This window comes from Heloderma suspectum, chromosome 2 (genome assembly GCF_057233095.1).
Source record: "Heloderma suspectum isolate Gila_16-S chromosome 2, 16-S_ref, whole genome shotgun sequence".
Classification (NCBI taxonomy): Eukaryota; Metazoa; Chordata; class Lepidosauria; order Squamata; family Helodermatidae; genus Heloderma; species Heloderma suspectum.
This window is the reverse complement of record NC_139459.1, coordinates 284,115,014-284,141,174: the sequence shown is the minus strand read 5'-3', so window position 1 is coordinate 284,141,174 and position 26,161 is coordinate 284,115,014. Positions and strand designations below refer to the sequence as shown.

Genomic DNA, 26,161 nt, shown 5'->3' with positions numbered 1-26,161 from the left:
TGGAGAAAAATGAGTTCTAACAATCTCCTAAACACCAGGATTTTGGAGCAATGTGAATAGAGAACAAAAAGTATTTTTTCCTTTCAGTAATTATACAGGTTTACCTGTATATAGATGCAAAATTGCCCTACAGTCAATACTGACTTTGTAGCAAAGCTGCAATCTCAGCTTTGGCATATATATATATATATATATATATATATGCACACACACACACACACACACACACACTCTAATGAAAACAAAACAAAAGGTCATTATTTATTATTATTATTAAAACTTCCCACCTGTATTACAAAAGTGTTGTAGGCCATAATCAGGCAATGTTAGGGGATACTATCCATTCTTACCATCTTTAATGCTATGGAGTCTTCCTTTAGAGTCATCCTCACTACCGCTGCTGGTGCTGTCTAAGCAGATGACTTCTTCAGCTAACACTTGAGGGGGAAGCTGCACAACCTCTGCAGTTCTTAAAGCGATCTCCTCTAAACCAAAATAGTAAACATTAATAAATAATACTAAACACTAAATAATACTACCACCACCAGACTAATTAGTTTTAGGCTTATCTAAATTTGATACCACAGATTAGTTTTTATAATCAAAATTGTTCTGAAATTAACACTATTTTAACTAATGTTTCTCTTGAAGTTCAGCAGTTTTACTGCTACTTTTACTGCATTTTAACCTCATTTGCTATGGTAACAGTATCTAGTTCTCCGTCCCTTCTTCTCTCAGGCACTTATGCCCCAAAATATCTATTTAAAGTAAGATATATATCATCCTAATACCATGGCAGAACATCAAATAATCCACTTTAAAACTTTTTAGCACTCTATACTAAACTGGAATAATTAATATAAAAGTTGGAAATAATTACCTGTTTAAATGCATGCACTGTAATAAATATATAAATAAAGTTTCCATTTATAATATAAGATGTATTTAAAACATTACAGAAATGTAATGAATTTACATGAAAAGGAATTTCCTTTCCTTTCATCTTTAATGGTTATTCCTCACACTTTCTTCATTTGTCTAAATCAATAAATGTGCATTGATTTTCATCTAAACTGCAGGGCATATCAATGGCATCCAAGCAAATAAAATCTGAGACACTTGTTAGGTCATTTGGAAGTATAAGCTGATGAGTAAGATTTTCCATGATGGTCAAGTTCCATGTTTAAAAAGAAAAAAACTAGCGTTCAGCTGGTGATTGAGGTTTTCCTTTGTGCTATTACTGCTTTTGTTGTCATAAAAGATGAACTGTAAACTCACATTTCCATGGCACATTTTGGATGTCATTCACATTTTGCAGAACAGACATAAAAGGAATTTGCCTGTTTTTATTGCTGCGTTTCTGATGCCCAAAATGCCAGGGCCAAATCAACAAGCTCCCTGCCCCCCATTTTTTCTTGCTCCAAACTTGGAGCTGGTGAGGGGAGTGGAACAGGGAGGAGAGGGAAGGACAGGATCCTGGTGACAAGAATTTTTGGGTTGGCTACCAAGGACAGCAGTCAAAAAATTGTCCAAGTCTTTATTCCAAACCCGTACATATGTCGCCTCACTTCAGCATGGTCAGAGATATATTATAGACAGCATATATTATTCCACTAGATAGATCAGCTTATATTCCTTTCAGTCTCTTGCACTGTTTTGCTGAGTTTGTTTTGTAAATTGTGAAAATAGAGTATTTGAAGTGATTAATGACAAAAAGTACAGATGTATTGAAATGATGTGTACAGTAAAACACAAGGTCTGTATCCCCACCCCATTACCCAATATTTACAGATTAGAAATCTGATATTAAGGAGTTAAAGGGAGTACAATGTATTTTGAGTTAGTGGAGTCTGGACAACTACTGATAAGCTTTAAAATCTTATAATAATATTTCTCTAAAAATCTATAATAATCTTACTCAAAATGCTGCTTATAGATAACAAATGTTTTTTAAACGGGGGAAAGACTAGGCCAACAATATTTCTCAATGAAGCAATTATATATGTCTGAGCAGCACCAGTGGACACGGCAGTGGCGGAAGGTGACTTTTCCATCCTCTTCTCTCTCTGGCAGTCCCACCAAAAGCGACTCCTAAGGGCCAAGAGACTCCTGAATTGGGTGGGCTGCAGCATCGGGTCCTGAGTGGGAACTGGTTTCGCCAAAAGTTAGAGGCACCTTCTGTGAGCAGAGCTCAGAAGTAAGGGGAGGGGTGAGCGCAAAAGCAAAGAGGCCCACCACAGCTTGCTCATGCAGTGGGAAGATATTGTTTCCTGTTATGTCAGAAAATGCTGGTAGGAAACCTATCAGTTGCTAAAATACTTGCTGCAAAAAACAAGTTGCTGCGGTTCCCTGACAGTTTCTTTCTTTCTTTTTTAATGCAGAAATGTGTGCAAATTTTATGGCTAGTAAGTAAATGGAGGCAAAATTTGAGCACCTGCACGAACTGCTGCGTTACTGCAGGTGCGCAAATTTTGCCTCCATTTACTTACTAGACATTAAATGTGCACATATTTCCCTTCCATTTACTTACTGGTCTCAAAAAATGCACAACTTTTACTGACATTAAAAAAAAACTTAAGAGGGTGGCAGGAACAAATGGGGTGCCAGCGCCAGCAGTACTTACACCGATCCCCTCACAATAGGACCCCATTCACCCCGTCTTGTGCAGCTGCCTTCTCAGGTTGTTTTTTTTTATAACTGTCATGGAACTGAAGCAGTAAATGATCCAAAAAGGAGCCACAGAAAGCAGTGGGGGAGGAGTTAATATCTCCCCTTTCCAGAGTAGCTGGAGACTCAGGGAAGTGTTGAGAAAGTGGAGGACACTGAGAAGTGTCAGTCCAACACTTAAAAGCAAGAGGATCACAACATCAAGGGGGAGATAATGTCCCTCCCCGCTTTGGTGCACCTATTCCTTTGACTTTCTCCCACCATTTTTGGTGCTTCTGAATTGCACTACCAGGTCCCTCCTCCCTCTTAGTATTATTTCTCCCCTGGTCCATCTCAATTATATGCAAATTAGCCTATGCAACCTTGTCTTGAAAATTTCCTTGTATGCTACTTACTCCCCTTTGCAGCTCCCTTTGACAGCCAAAACAGACAAGGAAACAGACCAGGCAAGATACACATATTGGACCACTGTAAGAACACACTCGCAAAAGATGCACTAAAATTTTAAAATAAAAAATATGACCCTAAGTGCGCATTTTTGAGGCACTGAAAAAAAAAAAATTAAATGCAAGGGAATGAATGATGGTCCTTCCCAAGTGCCATTTCGGCACTTTGGAAGGGCAGTCACTGACGAGATTGTGAAAAGCAAGCGGTACAGGCCTTTTTGGTGTTCTTGCCAAGCAGCTCTATAACTGATCGCCACAACCCCCAATTAAATCGGTCTCTCGGTTTCGGTTGACAACTCATTGTGGGCAAAAATAACCCTACAACAAGCCATGGGTTCTTGCTGTGGCTTGTTGCCGAAAAGTAAGCCACCTCATGGAAAGTGCTCTGGGTTTGGACAACACGACAACCAACCACTGCTGATGGGTTGTCGTGTCATGCAAACTAAGTCAACGAGTCCATCTTTTATTAACAGTATGGCCTTACTCAACATGAATGAGGTTTGATGCAGGGTTGTTGTGAGGATAAGATAGGGGATGGGAACTATATATACTGCCTGGAGCTCCTTGGAAACAAGGTGGGATATAAATGTAATAAATAAACAAATATCAAATCCTCTTGTTAAGAGGAACAATGGAGTAAGTTTAGTATGTTGACAGGATTGAAAGGAGTACCATTATGATCTGCTTCCCCCATCTTCAGTTCAACTTTTGGTCCAGCACTCTGCACTGTTTACCTGGGAGAAACTCTAGGGGAACTGTAGGAATGCTGGCTTGATAATCTTTCCTTTGCTGCTCCAGCCGTTTCCTTCTTTCCAACTCCTCCTGCTGGGCTGCTTTTGTCACAGCCTCCAACTGGTCCTCCCGCAGCAGCTTTCTGACGGCACAAACAGAAAATACGTTACCCCAAAATACATCTCTCCATTGAGCTTCAATAATTTAGTTTTACCAAATGGAAATAAAAACTGGTAAAAAGATTCAAAAAGGTCCAAGAACACTGCAGATGGAATTTCTACAGAGGCAATTCACTCCTGTAGCTGCAGGGCAAGTGTTATTGTTAGGAGGGGAGTGTGTGTGTGTGTGAAAGGGGCTAATATCTCATCAAGATTTGGGAACTGTAGTGGCTTGAGGCAAGGTATGTATGCATGTCGGTGTATAGGGCAGTGGCTTACATACACGCATGCCTTCAAGTTGCAATAACATGGAAATGAGCAGCAAGGTGCTCCACTGTGCTACTCAGGGGCTGGTACATGCTGCTGAGGGGAGGATTAAAATCCCCTCCCAATAGTTCAAGTTCTCTAGAACACAATAGGTTGTGCCAAGACTCATGTTGTGCAACTGATCCAGACAGTCTCACACAGCTGCTGGTTGACAGGTTGGATAATCACCTATGAGCCAGTCATTCAGAAAAAAAGGCAGAGGGAAGCTTTAGCATATCAGATATATGGTCCACAAGCTTAACCTTGTCTACTCCTGTCTACAATATTCCATCTTTATGGACTGCACACTTTTCATGAAGAAAAACCTCATGGCTATGTTTTGAGGTTTTAATTATTACAGCTCAAAAAAAGGCTATTGGTTCAGAGGAAAGAGCATCAGACCAGGACCACTCTTTCACGTGATACTGCATAAATGTTCTAATGGAATCTTTTATCAATCAGTATAAAAATAATCAGTATGTCTTCTAAATTTTTCTTTCAATATTCTTCTGAAGCCATGGAAGGATTTCCTTGTGATAACCCCAGGGATACCTGCAATCTTCACCTTCAGGATCTCACCAATGTGATTTCATGTACATTTTGGCATTTGTCTAGAGCTCTTGAAGACATAATCATAAACCTGGGTTCATGGTTGATGGACACCATTTCAACGTAAGTGTGTTGTTAACAACCTAACTAATTATTCAGATCCCATGCTCTCTCAAATCTTATTGGGGGGGTTTTCATTAAAAAAAAATGCTGTTCACCTTATGTTCCTCCTCATGTGAGAAGGCTTCTGAGCCCTCTTCTTTTTGGTGTCCTCAGAGGCCAGGCTCTTGTGCTGGTTCTGCAACAGTTTCTCTGCCTGTTCACTCTGAGATGAGGTAGTTGAAGTAGAGCGCTGCCATTCCCCATCTTCACCATGTTGAACGAGATCGCTGCTGAACACTGCTTCATGGGACTGGTCTGAAATGACAAAATTGGAATAAGTTGTGCAAAGTCAACTATTAGCCCTTTTCTTTTTTTATGCACGCACTAAATTTTATACAAATACAGAGAGACCAAGTGACTTCTTGTTCAGTTGACCACATACTCCAAACTTATTTACATATTCAAGAACAAGAGCAGCAACCTTTTTGGGCCCATGAGTACATTTGACATTTTGAAAAAATCTCCCAGACACCACCACAAATTGCTGTGAGAGGTAAAATGCCCAACATTTATCACTTTCTGGATTCTCACTTTCCTCCCCCTCCCCCGCCCCTGGATTCTCGCTTTTCTTATTCCTCCAGTCATTTTTTTGGCAGGAGACTTTTGTCCCCACTCTGTTCAAGTCAATCGAGAGTTATTGCTCCATTTAACAGAGGTGGGAAAACTGGGCCCTTGCCAAAAAATGGCTGGAGGGGAGTGGAAGCCTACCCACAGCCAAGGACCTTGTTGCCATGATGGAGTGTGGGGGCTAGGCTTCTCCCCTCAAGCTGTTTTTCAGCAGGGGGTCCTTTTCCCCACCTCTGTTAAATGGAGTGATATCAATCCATTGACTTGAACAGAGGTAAGGAAAAGCATGCTGACTGGGAGATGAAAGGGCAGTGGAGGTAAGTGAAGGGGCCTTGCAGGCATGCTGGGGGACCTAGCAGGCACCAGCGCACCCACGGGCACTGTATTGCTGACCCCTGTTCTAGAAGAACCAAAGTTCCGAAATATCTTTTGTAGACAGCTCCACACATGTACCCAAAAAAGTTCTGGTAACCTCAAACAATTCAGACTGACATACTGTGACTTGGCAGTATGTCAGCCTGCCCTTTGAGACAACAAACAGGAGCACTTACACCAAATAATTCATGTGTTGTGCTTTGAAGGGTTTTCTACAAATGCACAAACTGCAGCACAGGATTCCTCTGTGACAAAAAAAGAAACAAGGCACAGCAGTGTGGACACAGCCTCTCACACATGGATTTCCTGCCTAGTTCACTTTCTTTCAGTGGCATACTACACAGGGGTGTGTGGGGAAAGCACTCTCTCCAGTTAATGGATTGTACCCAATGTTAGTATAACTTAAGCCCCATTCATTTCAATGGGTCTGTTCTAAATAAGACTAACATTGGTTACTACCCAATATAATTAGCAGAGCCATGCTATTTCAACTTATGCTTTCTCTCTTCCTACTCAGCAGCATTGCAGCACAGGAACAGCGCTTGGAAAAAAGATGAGTAAGTGAAGACATGATAGAGGTGTACAAAATTATGCATGGTGTGGAGAATGTGGATAGGGAGACATTTTTCTCCCTCATAATATTAGAACCCGGGGTCATCCCATGAAGCTGATTGGTGGGAGATTCAGGAAAGATAAAAGGAAGTACTTCTTCACACCACACATGGTTAATCTATGGAATTCGTTACCACAAGGCATAGTGAAGGCCACCAATTTGGATGGCTTTAAAAGGGGGTTAATCAAATTCCTGGAGGGGAAGGCTATCAATGGCCACTAGGCTTAATGGCTACGTGCTACCTCCAGTGCCAGAGACGGTATGCCTATGTACACCAGTTGCTGGGGAACATGGGTGGGAGGGTGCTGTTGCACTCATGTCCTGCTAGTGGTTTCCTGTTCAACAGCTGGTTGGCCACTGTGTGAACAGAATGCTGGACTAGATGGACCCTTGGTCTGATCCAGCAAGGCTCTTCTTATGTTCTTACCAGCTTCCACATGGTCCAATGCCACTCTAGCAATATGTATAAAGAACCATGTGGGGAGATGACATAATTACTTACCATGCCACTGTTGCCTCCTAAATGACGACAACATCCTGCCTGCCCAGCCTTTTTTTTTTTTTTTTTACACAGACACATTTGAATGACCATTTGTTTGTGCAAGTCCGGATGTGGCTAGAAGAACAGGGCAAAGTTGAACGGTATCTGTCAAAATGTCACTGTACACCCATAACCTCTTTCATAAACGAACAATCTGATTGGGTCTCAGTCCAAAGCAACCTACAGACTTAAATCACCCTCTACATTATGGCAAAGTATTTTTTTTTAAACGTAATGAAGTGCAAACAGTTATTTGCTCTATTATTTTATATTCCCATAAGCAACAAGTACAGCTGAACCAAAGCTGACCCCTCTCTCTTTTTCCCTTCCACTGGAAGCATAAGCTCAGTCACAGTGCAAACGTGATACGTTTTCTAGCACAGACAGGGCCTTTAGGGAAGCATGTGGAAAGAAAGATGTCACAACAAACAAGCCCACAGAGTAACGGCTACATCTCATTTACCCTGAGGAATGCCAGTACTGGGAACAAAATCTAGTTTCTTGGATTTTCTCAGACTACAATTCTGCCATCCATGTTAAGTCATGTTTCTCCAGCACATCAAGTTTGGTAATACTATACACAGCAATTTTACACCCATGGCTTTTCCCCTTCATTCACAATTATATAACTAGATCAAAAGACTGGATAAAATAGGGCAATAGGAAGCAGCAACAGCAGTACATGTGACCAGCACATTCTGCAGGATGAGTCATTAAACTTTTCCCAGAGTCAAAAACAAAGACATAGTTCATGTGGAATACTGAAGGGCTGAAAAGTCAAATATTAGTGACCGACAGCCATAGCTAAAACACACTCCCTCAAATGCATCTTTCTATTGCTTTTATGCATCTTTTCAGCAAGAGAAATAAACAAAACACACACTGAGACTAAACAGAATATTGAACCTAGTAGTTCTGACCTATTTTCCTCCACTGTGTCAAAAAACAAGACAGGCAATAACCAGTCCTCAATCCACCTACTTCTCACATACACACCTCGTTTCTTCTGCACAATCCTCTAAGTGGCTCTCCCAATTTCCTTTCATCCTGGTATGGGATGAGGGAGCGATTATCTTCTGTGGCCTCAACCTAACCAAGGAGCAGCCACTTCACGTATTCACACATCCCAATCCATTCCTGCTTAGGTCTCCCCAAATCCTTAGACATGGAAACAAATACGTATCATTGGAAAAAGAAGAGAAGCAAGAGCAGAGGTGCCCATGGCACGTGCTAAGACAGCCTTTCCCAACCTGGACTACAGCTTCCATCAGCCCAAGATGTTTTGGATCACAACTCCCATCAACCTAAGCCTTCATGGCCAATGGACAGAGATTATGAAAGTTGTAGTCCAAAATATCAGCTTGAGGAAAGCTGGGTTAAAATAACCAAGAGTAAAATTCTGGGGGTGAGGGCAATCCTATCAAAAAGAAGAAATTAAATAATTTAAAGGGCTAAATAATTATCAGCAACAGTAGTGCAAAGTTGCCTGTATTATACTGACAGATATCAGGCAGGGAGATTTTCCATATTCTATTTTCTTGCACGTTCAAGAAACTATGTATGCGATGGGGGTAGGGGGGAAGAGGCAGAGGAAAAATTGAGCTTTCCCTAGCAACTGCTCACCTCACTGTTTGAGAACTTTATGTTTAAAAGAAGCTGCAAATGATAGTTCTCCTGCTGTGTGTCTATGCAAGGAGGTATTCTAGTTGCCATAGGAATATCATTTACTCTAAGAAACAAAGGAAAATTGCTCGACACAATGTGAAGGTGGGGTTACTAGACAAAGAAATGCATTTTTACAGTCATCTAAAATATAGAAATGCACAACAAGGTTATGCGTAGAACAAAAGGCAGAATAATAATTTAAAAGCCTGGAATTTCCCCACTGCCTTAAGTCCTTACTTTTGAAAAAACAACAAGAAGAAAAACACCGAATGCCCTACCAGTGAAAGATGTGGAAAGAAGACAAAAGACCAAAAAAAACCCCACATGACTCTTCTAGGTTCTATCTGCCCAACAAAAAATAAATTTAACTCTGGTAAAGGATGGGACAGTTTCTCTGCCAGACACCTGAGTGCCAAGTCTTTGAAAAAACCTCTGCAGCTTTTATCAGGCTGGCTAATTAAAGAGCAGTCTCAACCTTCTGGCAAATCAACAGCTTTAGGCCCCTCCCACCCTGGCAAGGCCTAACAAAGAACTAATTATATAATGATTGCATAAGATGACACACCTACCTAGCCCAAACATGCTAACAGAGCTACTGTTTCAAAGTACCCTAGAAGCTAACAAGTCCAAATGCATTCCTCCTCTGCTCATGGAAGAGAGCACTATCCTCAACTACTTCTGCTAGAGAAGGGAGTATCAGGATCTGTAGAACAAGCAAGCTGCTTTTGCCTACATCCATCATCTCACTGACACTTAATTTTCTTTTTGCCAGTTGTTTCCTCATTTTCACTTTCATTCTATTGTCAGACTTGTACTGGTTTTCACAGCTGTGCACAAGCTTAAACAAGATATTTGGGGTCAAAGCTATTTTTATGTCTCATATTCTTACACACAGAGTAGCTGTGTATGACTCTCTCAAGAGTTAGCCAAGGCACAGTGACATTTAAACCTCAACTTATAAAGGTGTCAAACAATTCCAGTTCACAGTGGAACCCATACAATATATTGTCGCATTGTGATACTAGATAGAGAACCCAGCATAGCTAAAGATCAAGCCACTTCATTTACTCTACCTCAACTTGCTCCTCTATTGTGACATCTCGAGAACTTCAGCTAATAAAAACAAGAACCTAATTCTACTCCAGCTACAAATGTGTTCCTCAGATGGGCAAAAACACTCCACAACATAACCTTAACACTTTTGAAATCAAGTCATCATCACAAGCAAGGCAACACACCAGGGCATAGCTCCTATATGGTATACACACCCTTAACAACACAAAAAAGTGAATGCTACACAAGAGCTATTTGAGGGAGAACAATCTAATTTCTAGCCTTTCTGCATCACACAAACTGCAAGAGCTGGTATCCAGCTATGAATCTCAGTCATACCACATCTGCAAAACACCAAACTGAAAAACGTTACTTACTGAAATCACACATATAATCTGACCACTCGGTCTGTGTTTCTTGGTTACACTGAGCTCCCAAGGAATTGCATCACTGTTTCCTGTAGGAAGATGCACACACAGATCCGGTTTGCACAACACAACAGCCCATCATGGCCTGCATATCCAACATCTGCTCAGGGGTTGTTGTGTTGTGTGAATCCAGCCAGCGTGGGTTATGCAATCCTTGCAAAACCCTGCAACAGAGCATGGGTTATACAGGAGTTGTGAAGCCCTTTTATAACCCACGCTTGCCAGGCTTACACAACATGACAACCTCCAAGTGTGGGTTAGATATGCAAAATGGCACACATGGGCACCTCAGCTCATCATGAGCTCCACCCTGGCATGCAAACCAGGTCATACACTGCAGATACAGCACAAAAGGGCTCCTGTAGGGGCGGGGGAGGTTGGAAAGAGGTAATGGGCTGCAATTATTCTCTCCCACAGAAAAGGATGGCTTCAACCCATGCCTATGCAAGTAAGTAAAAGAAGAGCAATTGGCAACACGTAGAAATGGAGAATCAGTAGTTTTGACAGGTTTTGTAGGGTCACTGACTGCAGCCCCTTCTTCCCAAAGTGCTCAAGAGAAGTTGTTGGTTTTTATCCCTCAAATTTAAAACATCAAAATGGAAATGCAGCCTGTCATATGGATAGCCATTTTGCTGGTCTACTGATAAACAACCATTTCTCTGGCCTGTCACACAAGTACACAGGCGTATGACTTTGCCAGACATCAACAGTGCCAAAATTCTATTCTATTTGTGACTAAATCTAGAGACAGAGAAAGGCAAGGGGGAACAAAAGATCAAATTCAACTGCAGTTCTTTCAAATGTTTCCCTTCCCCACATTTTTGAATAGGAGTAATATATTATGAAGGCAGCAATCTCACCAGTCTGGACCCACAGGAAAACTGGTCACGTGCTGCTTTGAACACTGACATACAACAATGGGTACCAGATTGTGGGGCCTCTGTGACCCACAATCGCAGGGGCATTAACCCCCAAATTTAAATGCCAGTATTTCCTAGCTATCTTATTTTAGAGATATTCCTTAGTATTGTCTTGAATCTCATATGGACAAGGAGGAGTGTATGGGGCAAGGAGGAGATATAGGGCGCACACACCCAAAAAGGGGGTGGGGGGAGCAGGATAGCAAAGTGTGGGAGGAAGCAGCAGAAACACACACAGAAAATCTGGAACATCTAAAGGCCAACTTCAGTGACAGGCAATTTATCTTCTAACTCCAAGATTATGCAAGCAGACCAAGGCCCCAAATACTCAAGAGCTCTTATTTTGGCCTCCCTGCTGCACATAGTAAAGAGGCCTGAATTACATAAACACTGAAGAGCACTTATATAAGCTTTTATGACTGTGTGTCCAAATATCAACACTCACAAATCAAAAGAAGAAACCAGGTAGCTAAATCATATTAAGTATAACCATATTCACACAGCACAGATCTAGACAATAAAGACAACATTATCTTGATAGATTCCAGCTAACACTACATCTTTTCTATTCAGCACTAGGAAGCACATTTAACAGTCTAATTTTTATTCTCAGCTATGGCACAAACATACTGTGATATCAAAGATTCAGCATGTTTAATTATTTGTCTGTAAAGTGATCTGAAAGCCTCATGTGGAAAGAGAAAGATGGAAATGGCATTATTCTGTTATCCTACTAAAAACTAGAACGCTATGACCTTTCCAACTATTATCTGAAATGTAAACTCAATCCCCCCAAATGCCCCAACACATATATGCCTTAATCTGGTAAATGAGCCATCAGATAAATATTAAAAGCCTGGAAATTTACACTTTTAATTTTGTAGCAATTCATTTACAAACTGAAATTTCTTCTTTCAGTCATCTTACTCTCTTACCGACAGAGACAGGGTCACAGTGACCCATACTGTTTTTCAGCGCTCTCTGCTCGGGTGTTTCAACAAGCTAGTGCTTTTACCAAGTACACAGGAAGAATAAAATCTCAATTTCTGGCTTACTCATATTAACTAGTTTTCCAGTTACCCAGGTAGTTTTCCAAATATGCCAGAATGCAATAAAAGGACCTACTTTGTTGAAGTCACAAGCATTAATATTGGAGCCTGTTGACCTTTACAAATAAACAATTTATTCTACACACTTAAATATTGGGCACCTAAGCTAGAAAAATTCTGGCTCCTATAGTCACACATATGCCTTATTTTTGTACATGTCTCCTTTGCTGGGTCAGTGTATCGTATACCAGTGTATCATGATTTTTCAGGGTCTGGGAAAAGGAAACTAAATTGGGGGGGCAGGTATTTGCATTATGCAATGATCACATAAGCATTAGTTTACAGTTGGCAGTTATTATCAGACACATTAGCTTTATATGAAAATCTTCAGAACAGTGAAAAACAGAGACACCTATTACTGCTATGCTTTTCCAAAGCCACCAAGATAGCAAAACAAAAACAAAGAACACACCCTCTGTTGCATACTCTAACGTAGAGCCCTATAACCAAGGAGTCTCGCACTTAACCACTGAGAGAGCTGCATGAAAGACAACTCATCTTATGGAAGCCCCTCAGTTTTCATATCCTATCAAACACTCCCTTTGCACATTTTCATAACGAGCAAATAGGGTAATGTGGTTTGGAAATCAGCAAATCCCACCATTATTATATAGCCTTTAAACCACTCAAAGTATTTGTAACAACAATCATTACAATAGTCCAGCTTTGCAGTTGGCCATCTACATAGTTTTCAGGGCGCACCACTTAGTGTAATATTCTCCACCAGCGCGTACATTACAGCCACCACATGTAGCCTCTATAATTTCCTATACGTGATGAGCCACTTCTGTGCAGCAATTCAATATCAGACTGGGAAATTTCAGTCAAGAAATAAGCTTTGTGATGGTAGGTTGAGAAAATTGCCTGATCTGCACAGTGAGCTACTGCAAATGAATGAGTTACCAAGAGGTGCAATTTCAAATAACTTGCATGTGGCAGCCATAACTTGAGTACATGACCTTCCAGTATGCACATTTGACTGTACAGTTTGACTATATATGTTTACATGCATAGTAAAAGGCAGAGGAAAGAAATGGTGGTTCAGCTATTAAATAAGGATGGCAAAATGATAACAGATGACAAAGAAAAGGCAGAGGTGCTCAATTCCTACTTTGGCTCAGTCTTCTCCCAAAACAGGGTCTATGACCCGCCCGGCAACGGAGAAGTACAGGCTGAAGGGGCGGGATTGCAGCTTGAGATCGATAGGCATATGGTCAAGGAACACCTAATTACTTTGAATGAGTTCAAATCTCCAGGGCCAGATGAACAGCATCCTAGAGTAAATAAAGGAACTGGTAGAAGAGCTCTCAGAACCACTGTCTATTATCTTTGAGAAATCATGGAGGACAGGTGAAGTGCCAGATGACTGGAGGAGGGCTAATGTTGTCCCTATCTTCAAAAAGGGTAAAAAGGAGGAACCTGGGAACTACAGACCAGTCAGTCTGACATCAATCCCTGGGGAAATTGTGGAGCAGATTATACAGCAATCCATCTGGAAGCACCTTGAAAACAATGCCGTGATTACTCGAAGCCAACATGGATATGTCAAGAACAAATCCTGCCAGACGAATCTGATCTTGTTTTTTGATCAAGTAACCTCCCTTGTGGACTGTGGGAATGCTGTGGAAATAATATACCTCGACTTCAGCAAAGCTTTCGACAAAGTGCCCCATGATATCCTGATGGGCAAACTAGCTCAAAGTGGGCTAGATGAAACAATGATCAGGTGGATCCACAGTTGGCTACAGAATCCGACTCAAAGAGTGCTTATCAATGGGACCTTCTCAAACTGGGGAGAGGTAACAACCATAGTACCGCAAGACTCAGTCCTGGGCCCAGTGGTCTTCAACAGTTTTATTGGAGGAGGAGGTGCAGGGAATGCTGATCACATTTGCAGATGACACAAAATTGGGCAGGTTAGCTAATTCTTTGGAAGACAGAAACAGAATTCAAAGTGATCTTAATAGACTGGAGTGCTGGGCAGAAAACAACAGAATGACATTTAATAGGGATAAATGCCAAGTTCTGCACCTAGGAAAAAGAAACCAAATGCACAGTTACAAGATGGGGCATACGTGGCTCAACAACACTACAAGCGAGAAAGATCTTGGAATTGTTGTCGATCACAAGATGAATATGAGCCAACAATGTGATGTGGCTGCAAAAAAGGCCAATGCTCTTTTGGGCTGCATTCATAGAAGCATAGCTTCCAAATCCCGGGAAGTACTAGTTCCCCTCTACTCAGGACCAGTTAGGCCTCATCTGGAGTACTGTGTCCAGTTCTGGGCACCACACTTTAAGAAGGATGCAGACAAACTGGAGAGGGTTCAGAGGAGGGCAACAAAGATGATCAGGGCACTGGAAACAAAGCCCTATGAAGAGAGACTGAAAGAACTGGGCATGTTTAGCCTTGAGAAGAGAAGACTGAGGGGAGATAGGATAGCACTCTTCAAGTACTTGAAAGGTTGTCACAGAGAAGAAGGCCAGGATCTCTTCTTGATCATCCCAGAGTGCAGGACACAGAATCATGGGCTCAAGTTACAGGAAGCCAGATTCCGGCTGAACATCAGGAAAAACTTCCTGACTGTTAGAGCAATACGACAATGGAACCAATGACCTAGGGAGGTGGTGGGCTCTCCCACACTGGAGGCCTTCAAGACGAGGCTGGACAGCCATCTGTCAGGGATGCTCTGACTTGGATTCCTGCATTGAGCAGGGGGTTGGACTCGATGGCCTTGTAGGCCCCTTCCAACCCCACTACTCTATGATTCTATGATTCTGTGATTCTAGTCAGAATTCTGAGATGCAATAGCCCATAGACATAAGAAAAGAGGCAGTTTTTAAGGATTGGTAATGTGTTTGTAGTTATCTACAAGACTGCATCAGTCAGGCAAAGCCATTAGCATTTTATATTCCTGTTACTGTTTGGGAAACAAAGGCACTAGGGTCATCTGACGTTAAAACCACAAAGCAGCATAAATCATGAAAAGATATGAGCTCACATCCACCCCACCCCACTCTACTTTATATTTAGAATTACAGATTAAGTTTGTTGTTATAAAATGTGGGACGGGTGGGGGAGGGGAGAAAAGAGAATTTTTTTTCAACTTAATTGCCATCTTCTGCTTCAAAGTCAATGAGAATCTCTGGGAAGTTATGTGAGAAAGCTAGTACTTTGGAGGAAGTTAATGAGCACACCTTGGCTTCCTAACTCATATACTAGTGGCAGAAAAACAAACACACTCCACTCTTCAAACAATACTAAATGTTTTCCTAGATCAAAATTTTCTCTGTGTAAGAAGATAATATAGTATCTGAAGCAGCCCCCATTCATACTTCCCAAAAACAAAAATAAAAAGAAATGAACGGCACAAAAGAGTGTGCCTTTCCTGCACAATTTTTCCCTCTAGGAAGACAAGGCTACAAAATATAGGATTTCATTTCTCTTTCTTAAAGTTATTGAGCATTTCTTATTCACAGTGCACTTTCAGGATGATTCCAGCAAAGAAACATTTAAAGCAACAATTCACTATTTCACCACATAGTGAAACAACAATAGTTTAGAACGCAATTTACAGGTTGAAAACCAAGTTACAAAATAAATTGTTCAGATTGCTAGATGTCCTTTGAACAAGTTTTCCTTATTCCAAAGTATCATAGTCCCACAGAACATAATGGAAGTTCATTATAGCAGACACCATAGTAAGATATCCCATTTTTTAAAAGAAAAGTAATAGCACACAGTACTGTATTATCTGTGACACCCAACATTTTGATTATGTTTAATGAAAGCTATATGGTGAACCTAACTGATCAATAATGGCCATTAAAACCAAGAGATGAGGAAAGATTTACTTGAAGCAATTGAGCAGGGCAAGGGATAGACTTTTTAATCTGACTTCAGCTCTATCGCTGACTTATATGACATTCTGCAAATTACCTAGCCTATCTCTACAGCAGCTTCTATGTGATAAAATGGAAACAATTAATGCTTTGTAAAGTACAGTTATATAAGACATTAGAAGATCCCCCCAAAAGGTAACTATAAAAGCAATACGATGTATTACATGGTGTTGATGTGTAGATATATTTGAACTCAGCATGGTCTGTTAGACAGTCAAGTTACAAAAATATAAATTGCAGTAACTTCCCTTTGCAGCTTTCTGTATTGTTACTATACCAATGAGTGACTATTTTTATCATTTTGGGCAATCTAATTAATTAACTGGGTCATTCCCAGAAATTGTGGGCCTTTTCCATTAATATATATTGTACTTTTCCAGACCCTGACACTGAATGTACAATCTCTTTTCATCTAATGCTTTAAATTGACCCATAAACCACTTAAGCAGGCATGCTACCATTCAAGCCATATTGACTTCAAGTGGGCTAAATCAGTTAAAATGCATGTCTTTCGATACAACTTTCTCAGTCAGGCTATCCAAACTAAACTGTGCATATAATTTCTATTAAATATATCCAGAGTTGATCATATCATATAATTCCCTTCACTTTTGCAATTGCTGGATTCATGGCATTAGATTACTCACCCTGCCTATATGTTTTCTCAGCTATATGTACAAATATAAAATGGAGTTATAAAGAAAATGCACATAGGCTGGGATCCAGAGATCCCATAACTCAACCTCTGCTGATAGGATGCTCCCACTGGAGGAAAGGGGGGGGGCAATTTTCACCAATGCCTTCTTTCCTGTGTAGTTGTCTGTGCTCTCTAAAAAGCTATTCTGGAGGATTGGGAGACACTCCAGAGGTGCGGGGAAGATGTGGGGGGCTGTAGCGAAAACAGTCTCCCCACTTCCTCCAGCAGGAGCCTCCACTGGATCTTAGTCCATTCCACAAACAGAAGGAGCTCTTCTGGATGCAAAAGAGGAAGAGCTCCCTGGAGCTAACCCATATATTCCACTGACCACCTTCACTTAGGGTCCTATCCTACTGTGATAGTCGGCAGCCTCCGAAGTCAGGAGGCCGCAGAGTATTCAATGCAGGGTGACCAGAGCATGGAAGTGATCCTCACCTCCGTGCTCCAGCTACCCTGCATTTTTGGTTAGACAGCTGATTTTGGCCTTCGAGTCATGGCTTTGGGGAGGGAAGGAGGCCATGCGGCACATAGGAAGCTGCATAAAACGGCTTCAACAGTCTCCTCCCCGCCCTCTGTCCCTTTTTTGCTGTTTCTGTGCTCCATTTCTGAGCATGCAGACATAGCCGGCATGGAAAGAACCATGCCAGCTATGAGGGGGAGGGGCACGCAGTTTCTGGGAACCATGTTTGGAGCCCTGGTTCCGACCTCAGTTCCCAGAAACCAAAAAATCCTATGGCTCTCTAGACAGTATCTAGTGGCTATAGGACTGCTCCCTTAATTACTTTTGTCAACTTCAAAATGAAATCCATATAAACTCACTCCTATGAAGGTTTAAAAAGCGAAATACTTCATGCCCCTTCCTTTTTCATGAACATTAGGAAAGGAAATCCTCTTTATATGAACTAGAACCTAGGTTAGGCTAACATTAACAGTGGATTAAATTACAAAAGAAACACAACAGCAAGCATGAGCAGCTAAATGAAATGTTCTAAACATGACTTTTTTCACATCAGATTTTTAGAACTTTCGTCACAAGGACAACCCACCACCACACAAAATCTATTTCATTCAGTTGAGAAGAAGGCCAACCTAATTCTCAGCATGCCAGGGATGAGCAAAAAGCTGTTTGTCAACAGTGGTGTGTGTGTACCTGATTATCAAGTATCTAAGGGAAAATGCCTCAGACTAGTATACACACATATGCACACACATACAATTTTACCCCATCATGTAACCTATCCCAGGAAATAAAGAATCAGTACGAACTCCCAGAACTGCACCAGATAAAAAACAAGGAGTACATCAGAAAAGGGGAAAACACGTTAAGTAACAAATGAAAAATATACCACATCTTTGCTCAATAAAGCAATAAGGGACTACAAAAGAGATATCAAATATATTTGCATTTACTGTTTTACTAACTCCTCAAACTTAAAAAGTAGCACAGAGCCCTATACTTGAGATTATGTAGTTAAAATCTCATGAAAATCAAGCACTCAAGTTTCACCAAATTATTGACAGCTGAATAAATTATGAACCACAAAAGTTCATGTTGCAAAATATTCTGTTCCAAACAAACCACATTTCACAGTGGGAATATCAACAAGCAGTCTCAAATCATCACCTATCACATCTCAATTCCTATTACAACAAATCGCTTGACAGGGCAACAGAAGAGGGGCAGATGGAAAGGAGACACACACACACACACACACACACCATGTCTTACCTGGAAATTGCTGCGATTCATCCAAGAGGACCATTTTTGCCCAGTGGTACGTAGTTGATGACAACACAGCTTTCCTTTAACAGTTGGTTCAGTAACTTCAGCAAAAGGAAGTATGGCAAACTGTCAACTAGTATAAGCTATTCTGGTCCCAGACCTAACATTTGAAGTTACTGCAACTCATTTATCACTTCTCTTTGGAGTACCATAATCACAAAATATTATAATATCTTTTGCTAAAGTAGTCCAAAGTGTTGTGGGAAAAAAGACTAAATTAATTCATGTTATTCAGAAAGACTAATACACAGCACTTAGCACTGTATCCTGCAAACCTGCATTGAGCACATCCAATGAATATATATCCTGTTAACTTGGCTGTGGCTGAGAAGGGTCATTACATAACTAATTAAATATGCCTAGGGTTTTCTTTTCTTATATAGCAGTGGCACTTATCTTCCTTCCCTGCTCAGGTAGTCAAATCCATCAGTACAAAAAAGCCAGCAAGTACCTCTGGACCAGACACAAGCTATTCTGTCCTGCTGACTGAGATCGGTATATATGCCATATTAGAGGAAGTCCCAAACACCACTCCTGAGGAAGAGTCAGTTCATAAAACAAAAAGAAACTGTGTGTTAATCTGGGAGGTCTCTTCTCTCCGTTGGCTGTTAAAACAAAGTTGCATGTGTTTTCATCTGATACCATTTACACAGCCCGCAATCCATTTGAACTAGTGGCAGAGAGCAGGAATAAAACAAAATCCTTACATAACTATTCAAACTCAGCTGGGGCTCCACACAAGGGGAATCCCAACAGGCAACAGGAAACAAAGAGCAAAAACTCCAGAAACTCACGGGGGGGGGGGGTGAGGGGGGGGAGATAAGTTAGCCCAGAAGCATGTTCCATGCTATTCAAAACAGTACCTTGGCAGCCTTAATTCTGTTCATAGCACGCACAAGGTATTTTTTTGCTAACTCAATATAATTCCATGTATGTGAATGAAATCTACAACTTTTACAGTCACACGAGAACTCAGTAATCTACCTAGTGGCATGCAACACTCATCTACTGAGTGTTGCCTGCCACCAATATTGTATTTTGATGCCCAGATACCACAGCCAACAATGAGCCAAGAATGCCGAAGAGTTGAGATTTTATGTGGACACCATTTGGAATATGCAACCCGTGCCTGGGGGTTGTTGTCTCACACAACTGGCCAGTTTGCATGATTGAACAGCCCTTATTTAAGCCACATTTGGCTGTGTTGTGTGCCAGCGTGTGTGGGTAGCCATTCTGAATATTCACCACCCAGCTGCAGCTTGTCATGTAGTGTGAACCTGGGTGGTGAGGCTTATGCAAGGATTAAACAAACCTCACAAAACCCATGGCCTGTTCTAGGAATATTCAAAAGCCCCCACCACTACCACCACCATGCGCCGCAACCCTCTGTGGCTTAAATAAACCATTGTGATTTTAGATTAGTATAAGACAGAAGTGGACAGAAACTTTTTCTAAATGTATCACACTACTAGTTCTGCCACAGGAGGCAAACAAAGCTTCCATGGGCTCCCTTAATACAGGGGTGGCAACATATGCCCCCCTTCACCCTCTGCTGTGTCCCCTCCTACCCCCCACCGCACCACCAAATTCAGCAGTGGCAACTCACCCCAAAATGGTGCTTTTTATGCTACAGAACACTAAATGGGTCAAATTTAGCATGTCCTAAAGCTAAATTTAACCCTTTCAGTGCTACAGAGCCGTGTGCTGCTGAATTTTGGGGGCAAACCCCGTTTCTTTTCAGGACAACCCACAGATTGTGCAGCACCCTGCGGACTGCGGCCCATGGGGGGGCATGAGGGGCTAAAAATGCCCTCTGGTTCTCCTGAAGTTGCCCACTCCTGTTTTAGTACCTTAAGCAGTTCTACAATACCAACTTGCTTTAGATACTTTTCCCCATACCAACTCTATTCATAGTCAAACCTTACCGCAAAAAAGCAACGTGCTTCTGGATGGTGGAGTGCAGTGATGGCTCTGCTACCCAAACATGTTTTTAATCACTGTGTAATACAATGCACCATCATCTGCAACTCAAGATCTAACTACCTTTGACAGAATGCTAAAGTAACATCTGTTATTTTCAGAATACATAACAGAGGGATACGTTTCCCCCCGATTCAGTGAACAGAGGGGGTACTGATCCATTTTATCTAGCAACTGAAAGTAGGAAACATGAAACTAGCCAAATGTGGCAGTAAAGTATAGCAAAACCTTTACAGAATTAATTTGACTTTACCCATTAGCTCACTGTGAATGTGTGTCTACTCTGAAATAAGCACACTGCTTGAAACAACTGACCAGTATTGTAAAGAATCCTGAGGCTTCTCCGATTCAATATTTTTATGGAAAATGGCACATCACATTATCCTATTTCTAGCCTTATAAACAAGATAGCTCAACTTTTGACAATTAAATGTGGAGTTCTATCAAAAATAACTGTCTCATGGGTCATCTGACTTGGGATATAGTTGTCATCCCTGTCACTCTTTGCAGGTCATGACCCATCTCCCTCATCAACGTTGTACTGTGATTATCTGCTTTTTCCCTGTTCTACACAAGATCTCCCCTCTTATCTGCCCCTCATACTTTCTTGGCCACATCTCTCTGCTCCTCATTTTGTCTTCTCCCCATACAGCTTACCATGTATGCTTGGATGCTTCACTGTTACTTACCAGATGGGATTATTTTCTTTCCTACCATCATCTGCCATGCTATCCAGCTACCAATAGCTGTATTCAATAAACCAAACAGTCCTTCCATTTTCACACCACAAGTGTTCTGAACTAACTGGGCTGTTCATTCTCATCCCCACTACTTTTTCCTCAAGCTGCTCCACTTCTAACAGCAGCTGCTTTTCAGAAAGTTCTCCCCTTGAAAGTCAGCAAGGAAACTCACTCAAAATTTCAATTCTACCAATGGGACTAAAAGTGCTTAACATTACCTGGATCACACTATTGCAGAAAACGAAATATCAATCTGTCCAGAAGCAATTAAAAAATAACAATGAAAGAAAGAAGTTGATCCCCCCCCCCCCCGTCCAAGTCCAAATACAAAGTTGCCATACTCCAAAGATATAAGAATGTCTATTGACTTCAGTATCTTTTGGATCAAGTACATTAAACACAAAGATCTAGTTCATACATAGTGCCAGCCCATGGGTTAAAAAAGCCATGGGCTGTCAGGGACAAACAGGAGAGAAAGCATGTGTTGCCTTCTGTGCACCCGCCACTTTTGCTTTTACTCAACACCTACGATCGCCTCATTTGTAGGTTGTTGAGCATGTCATGCGAACTTGGGAGCACTGAGTTGTTTAGCAGCTAAACAACCCAGTAGTTAACCCATGGTTTATTGCAGGAACAGCCACTGGGCTGTTTAGCCCCTAAACTACCCAGTGTTTTGGGTTCTCATGTTACACTCAGCAGCCTACGAAAAGGTTGATCATAGGCTGTTGATTAAAAGCAGAAGTGGTGGGTACATGGGAGGCAGTGCACCTGCTCTCTCCTGCTCGTGCATGACAGCCCATGGGTTGTTTAATCCATGAGCTGTCATTACATGTGAACCAGCTCATTTGATTGTAACCAGCACTGTCCCTCTGTTCATGGAAAGTTCATTGATCCAGCAGTGGCTTCTGTGAATGGAAAGACACCATTGGATACAACCCAGCATATATGATCTCATGATTTACCTCTGCTACACTTTTACATTTTATTTCCCAAGTTGAATCCTTCACTCTGTAACGCTTGTAGATGTTTGAATCCACAAGCAACCCAATAATAATAAATTGAGGTGTACATAATAAGTTGCCGGGGGGGGACTATATTGAGTCAACAAGATTTATTGATTCCTTGCTTTAATCCAGACAGCACTTACTACAATTGGTAATGTTTCAATTGGTATAATGTTTCAGATTTCAACCTTCAGCATCGAAATGAAGGTTTCAGGTATTATTACTGAAGAAAAAGTTGTCTTACAAGCATGATTAAAAACCACATCTGCCCCTTGCTTTTATTATAAACCCTACCCCATCACAAATCTATAAAATATGCATAGTTTAGCTGTTATTATACCTGAACCTTCTTATTAAAACCAGAATGTTATTTTTATTCTCTCCCTGATTAAGCTAATCAGCACAGTACTAATACAATTTAACTAAAAGCAAGTGTTTCACCATGAAATTCTGGTGTTCCTTCTCCAGCCTTGAGTATTCCTTATTTATGCAAAATATTTATATCCCACCTTTCAAAGAAATTCAAGGTGGCTAACAAAGAAAAAGAAAAGTGATACCTAGATCAAGATAAATTAAACACAAAAGTATTACATAAAAGAACAGAGCAGCAAAACCCAGAAAGATAAAATCGTAAAAACAGCAGTAAAAACCTATCAACTGAAGGTCACTAAAATCACTAATGACTGAAGATCTTACTAAAAAGGAAGGTGTTCACACATCAGTTTCCTCTTATGTGTGATTATAAACAGTGTTTGTGAGCGATGTGCTTGAATTTGGTTTATTTTTACAAAACATTAACATTACTGTATGAAAAAAATACTGTACAACAGCAAAAATAATCACTATTAGAGCATGGCTATTACAAATGAGTAAGTCAGTGCAAGAATGAGAGCACAGGAAAGACGAAATTAATTATGAAAGGAAAAAACATAGCCTTCATAATTAAGGGGCGCGAGATGTCCTTCAGCTTTGCTGATAAAAGAGTAATAGAAATGTTAAATAGAAGAGACAAAAATATTTCTCACATCCACAGGAACACAGCACATTGCTTTATTCAGCTTCAGTTCACTCAGACTTTTACATTCTGTATGTATGTTATATTCTATATCAGCCTTCCCCAATCTGGTGCCCTCCAGGCAGTGCTGGACTACAACTTCCATCATCCCCAGTCTGAAATGACTACATCTGGAGGGCACAAATAGGGAAAGGTTATTCTATATGTTCAAGGACAATAATCAGCAAAAGGGGGTGGGGAGAAAATACCTCTGTGCACTAGGATAGAGGGGAGACTTATCAGTGGTCCAGAATAGCAAAGCATTTTTTCTTTAAAAATCCATTATACAGGATTTTTGTAAAAATCCTGTATAAATATAAGTAAATTTTGTATAAATCCTGTGTGACCAACTGTTGCAAACACCAGCAAGGCACCAGAACCAACAGATTTGAGGCAAAGAGACCTTTGGCATCATTGCCTCCTTTTAAAGAAGTAAATGCAAGTCATTTCTCCAGGTTGTATAATGTTTTCTGACTCTGCCAAAAGTTGTGCCAATTTCTCAGAAAAGAAATTTATGCCAGGAAGCACAAGGAGTCAAGTCCTGGGACTACAGAAGCAAGCAAGCTCCCAGAGAGAGAGAGCGACCAGAGTGAGCGAACAGGGGGAGCAAACAGGAGTTGGCCAGGGGAGTTGCAGTGACAGAAGAGACAAAGGAGACAAAGGAGACAGAGGCCAAGAGGTAAGTGGGCTGCAGGAAGCCCAGGGGGCTGCCCTTTATCCTTCTGAGCGGCTGTGAGCTCACCAGGTGCTTCTGAGAGCTCCAACTGAATTGGGGGGGTGTGGCCTGAGTACTCCCAGCAGCTGACTGGGCGGGAAGCTTCAGTCTGTTTCCCGCCTCCCAGCTGAGCAGAGCAGAGCAGAGCAAGCTGCTCCAGCTGGTCCAGGGACTACAGAAGCAAGCAAGCTCCCAGAGAGCGAGCGAACAGGGGGAGCAAACAGGAGTTGGCCAGGGGAGTTCGGCAGGGGAAGTCAAAGGAGAGGCCCCTAACATTTTTTTTTCTTTTTAACTAACTTTTTTTTCATTTATTTGTCTTGTAACACACACTTCCACACCAGTGGGACTCTGCTTTTAACCTCTACTGAGTAGAGGAGCAGGCACAGGCTAGTCTAGAACAATCACAAAGCTAGACACAAAAAGGGAAAAGAGGCAATGGAAGGACAAGACTCTCCAGTGGTGGTGACCTGCAAGGTGCGTGCAATGTTTGTTTTCTTGCCTAAGAACAACATGGCCTATGCCTGCAACAAGTGCAAGTTGATCATGCTGCTGGAAGAAAAAGTAAGTGGAGCGGCGACTGTCGAGCCTCCGGGGAATAAGAGAACACGAAGAGTTCTTGGACAGAATGGGGGAACTACAGCAGCAAAGGGAAGACCAGAAGCTTGAAGAGCAACAGCAAGATGAGGCGGAAGTGGGAAATGCTGAGGTGAGGAAAAATGGAGTACAGGATACTCCTTGGAAAAGGGTCACAGTTAGGAGAAGAAGAACTAGATGCCACTCTGCACCAGTGGAAGCAGTGGAGCTGTGGAACCGATTCCAGGTATTGAGGGTGAGACTGGAGGACAGTCTGCAGAGGAAGAATCAGAGAGGAACTACATGAGAGTGAGCAAGAGGCTGGAGGTCAGTCAAACAGAGGCGATGAAACCCAGGCCTACAACAACAAGAAGAGAAGAGTGGTAGTAGTGGGAGACTCCTTGCTGCCTGGGACCCAAGTATGTCGCAAAGACCCGTGGACTCGCCAGGTATGTTGTTTCCCAGGAGGACGGATTAGAGACATGACTGAAAGGTTGGTTGCACTCATAAAGCCCACTGACAGGTATCCCTTTCTTCTCATCCATGTGGGAACAAATGATACCGCCAAGCGGAGCTATGAAGAAATCACGTCAGACCTTGAAGCTTTGGGAAGGAAACTCAAGAACTTTGGGGCCCAGATAGTTTTCTCATCCATACTTCCAGTAGTTAGAAGAGGGATAGAAAGGGAATGAAAAATACTCCAGGTGAATGACTGGCTACGAAGGTGGTGCCGACGAGAGAGATTTGGATTCTGGGACCACGGGCTATACTTCCTGGAAGATGGGCTGTTGGCAAGGGACAGGTTGCACCTCACAAAGGATGGGAAGAATGTGTTTGGCCACAGCATGAAGAACTTCATCAGAAGGGCTTTAAACTGAATCCTATGGGGAAGGGAGATGTAAAGTTGGGGGTAACAATGGACGTAGGTTCATGCACTGCAACAGAGATAACAGCTCTAATAGCACCCAATAATAGTCTTCAGAAACATGGAGGAAGAAAGCCAGACTACGAAGCACATGGACTTCGATGTCTATATACTGATGCCCAGAGTATGGGAAACAAACAATGAACTTGAACTCTTAATACAAGAGGGAAATTATGACTTGATAGGTATAACTGAGACTTGGTGGGATGACTCTCATGACTGGAATACAGCAACTGAAGGATATAACTTGTTCAAAAAGAACAAGAGGAACAGAAAGGGAGGTGGAGTTGCACTGTATGTGAAAAGTACATATCTCTGCATAGAAATACAGGAGGAGGAGCTTGGTAGCCCCATCGAGAGCATCTGGATCAAATAAATGGAGCAAAGAATAAAAGGAACCTGGTGGTCGGAGCCTACTATAAATCTCCTTGATTTATCCACCCAATCAAGGAGAAGACAAGGATGAAACTTTTGAAAAGCAAATAGCCAATGTTTC

At 41.6% G+C, this 26,161-nt stretch overlaps 1 protein-coding gene across 2 annotated transcripts in view; it reads right to left on the bottom strand.

The window, feature by feature from the left end:
* RAD54L2 (RAD54 like 2) overlaps positions 1-26,161 on the bottom strand; it is a 97,175-nt gene that overhangs the window by 30,060 nt on the left and 40,954 nt on the right. The window contains exons 1-4 of one of the 2 annotated variants that reach the window (XM_084839679.1): positions 18,621-18,738; positions 5,077-5,275; positions 3,848-3,987; positions 351-485 (exon numbers count right to left, since the gene is read on the bottom strand). In XM_084839679.1, the coding sequence (XP_084695805.1) occupies positions 351-485; positions 3,848-3,987; positions 5,077-5,275; positions 18,621-18,654 (508 nt within the window). In that variant the 5' untranslated portion in view covers positions 18,655-18,738. Of the gene's footprint in view, positions 1-350; positions 486-3,847; positions 3,988-5,076; positions 5,276-18,620; positions 18,739-26,161 lie in introns of those variants that run through there. The other variant, XM_084839678.1, reaches the window with a different exon arrangement.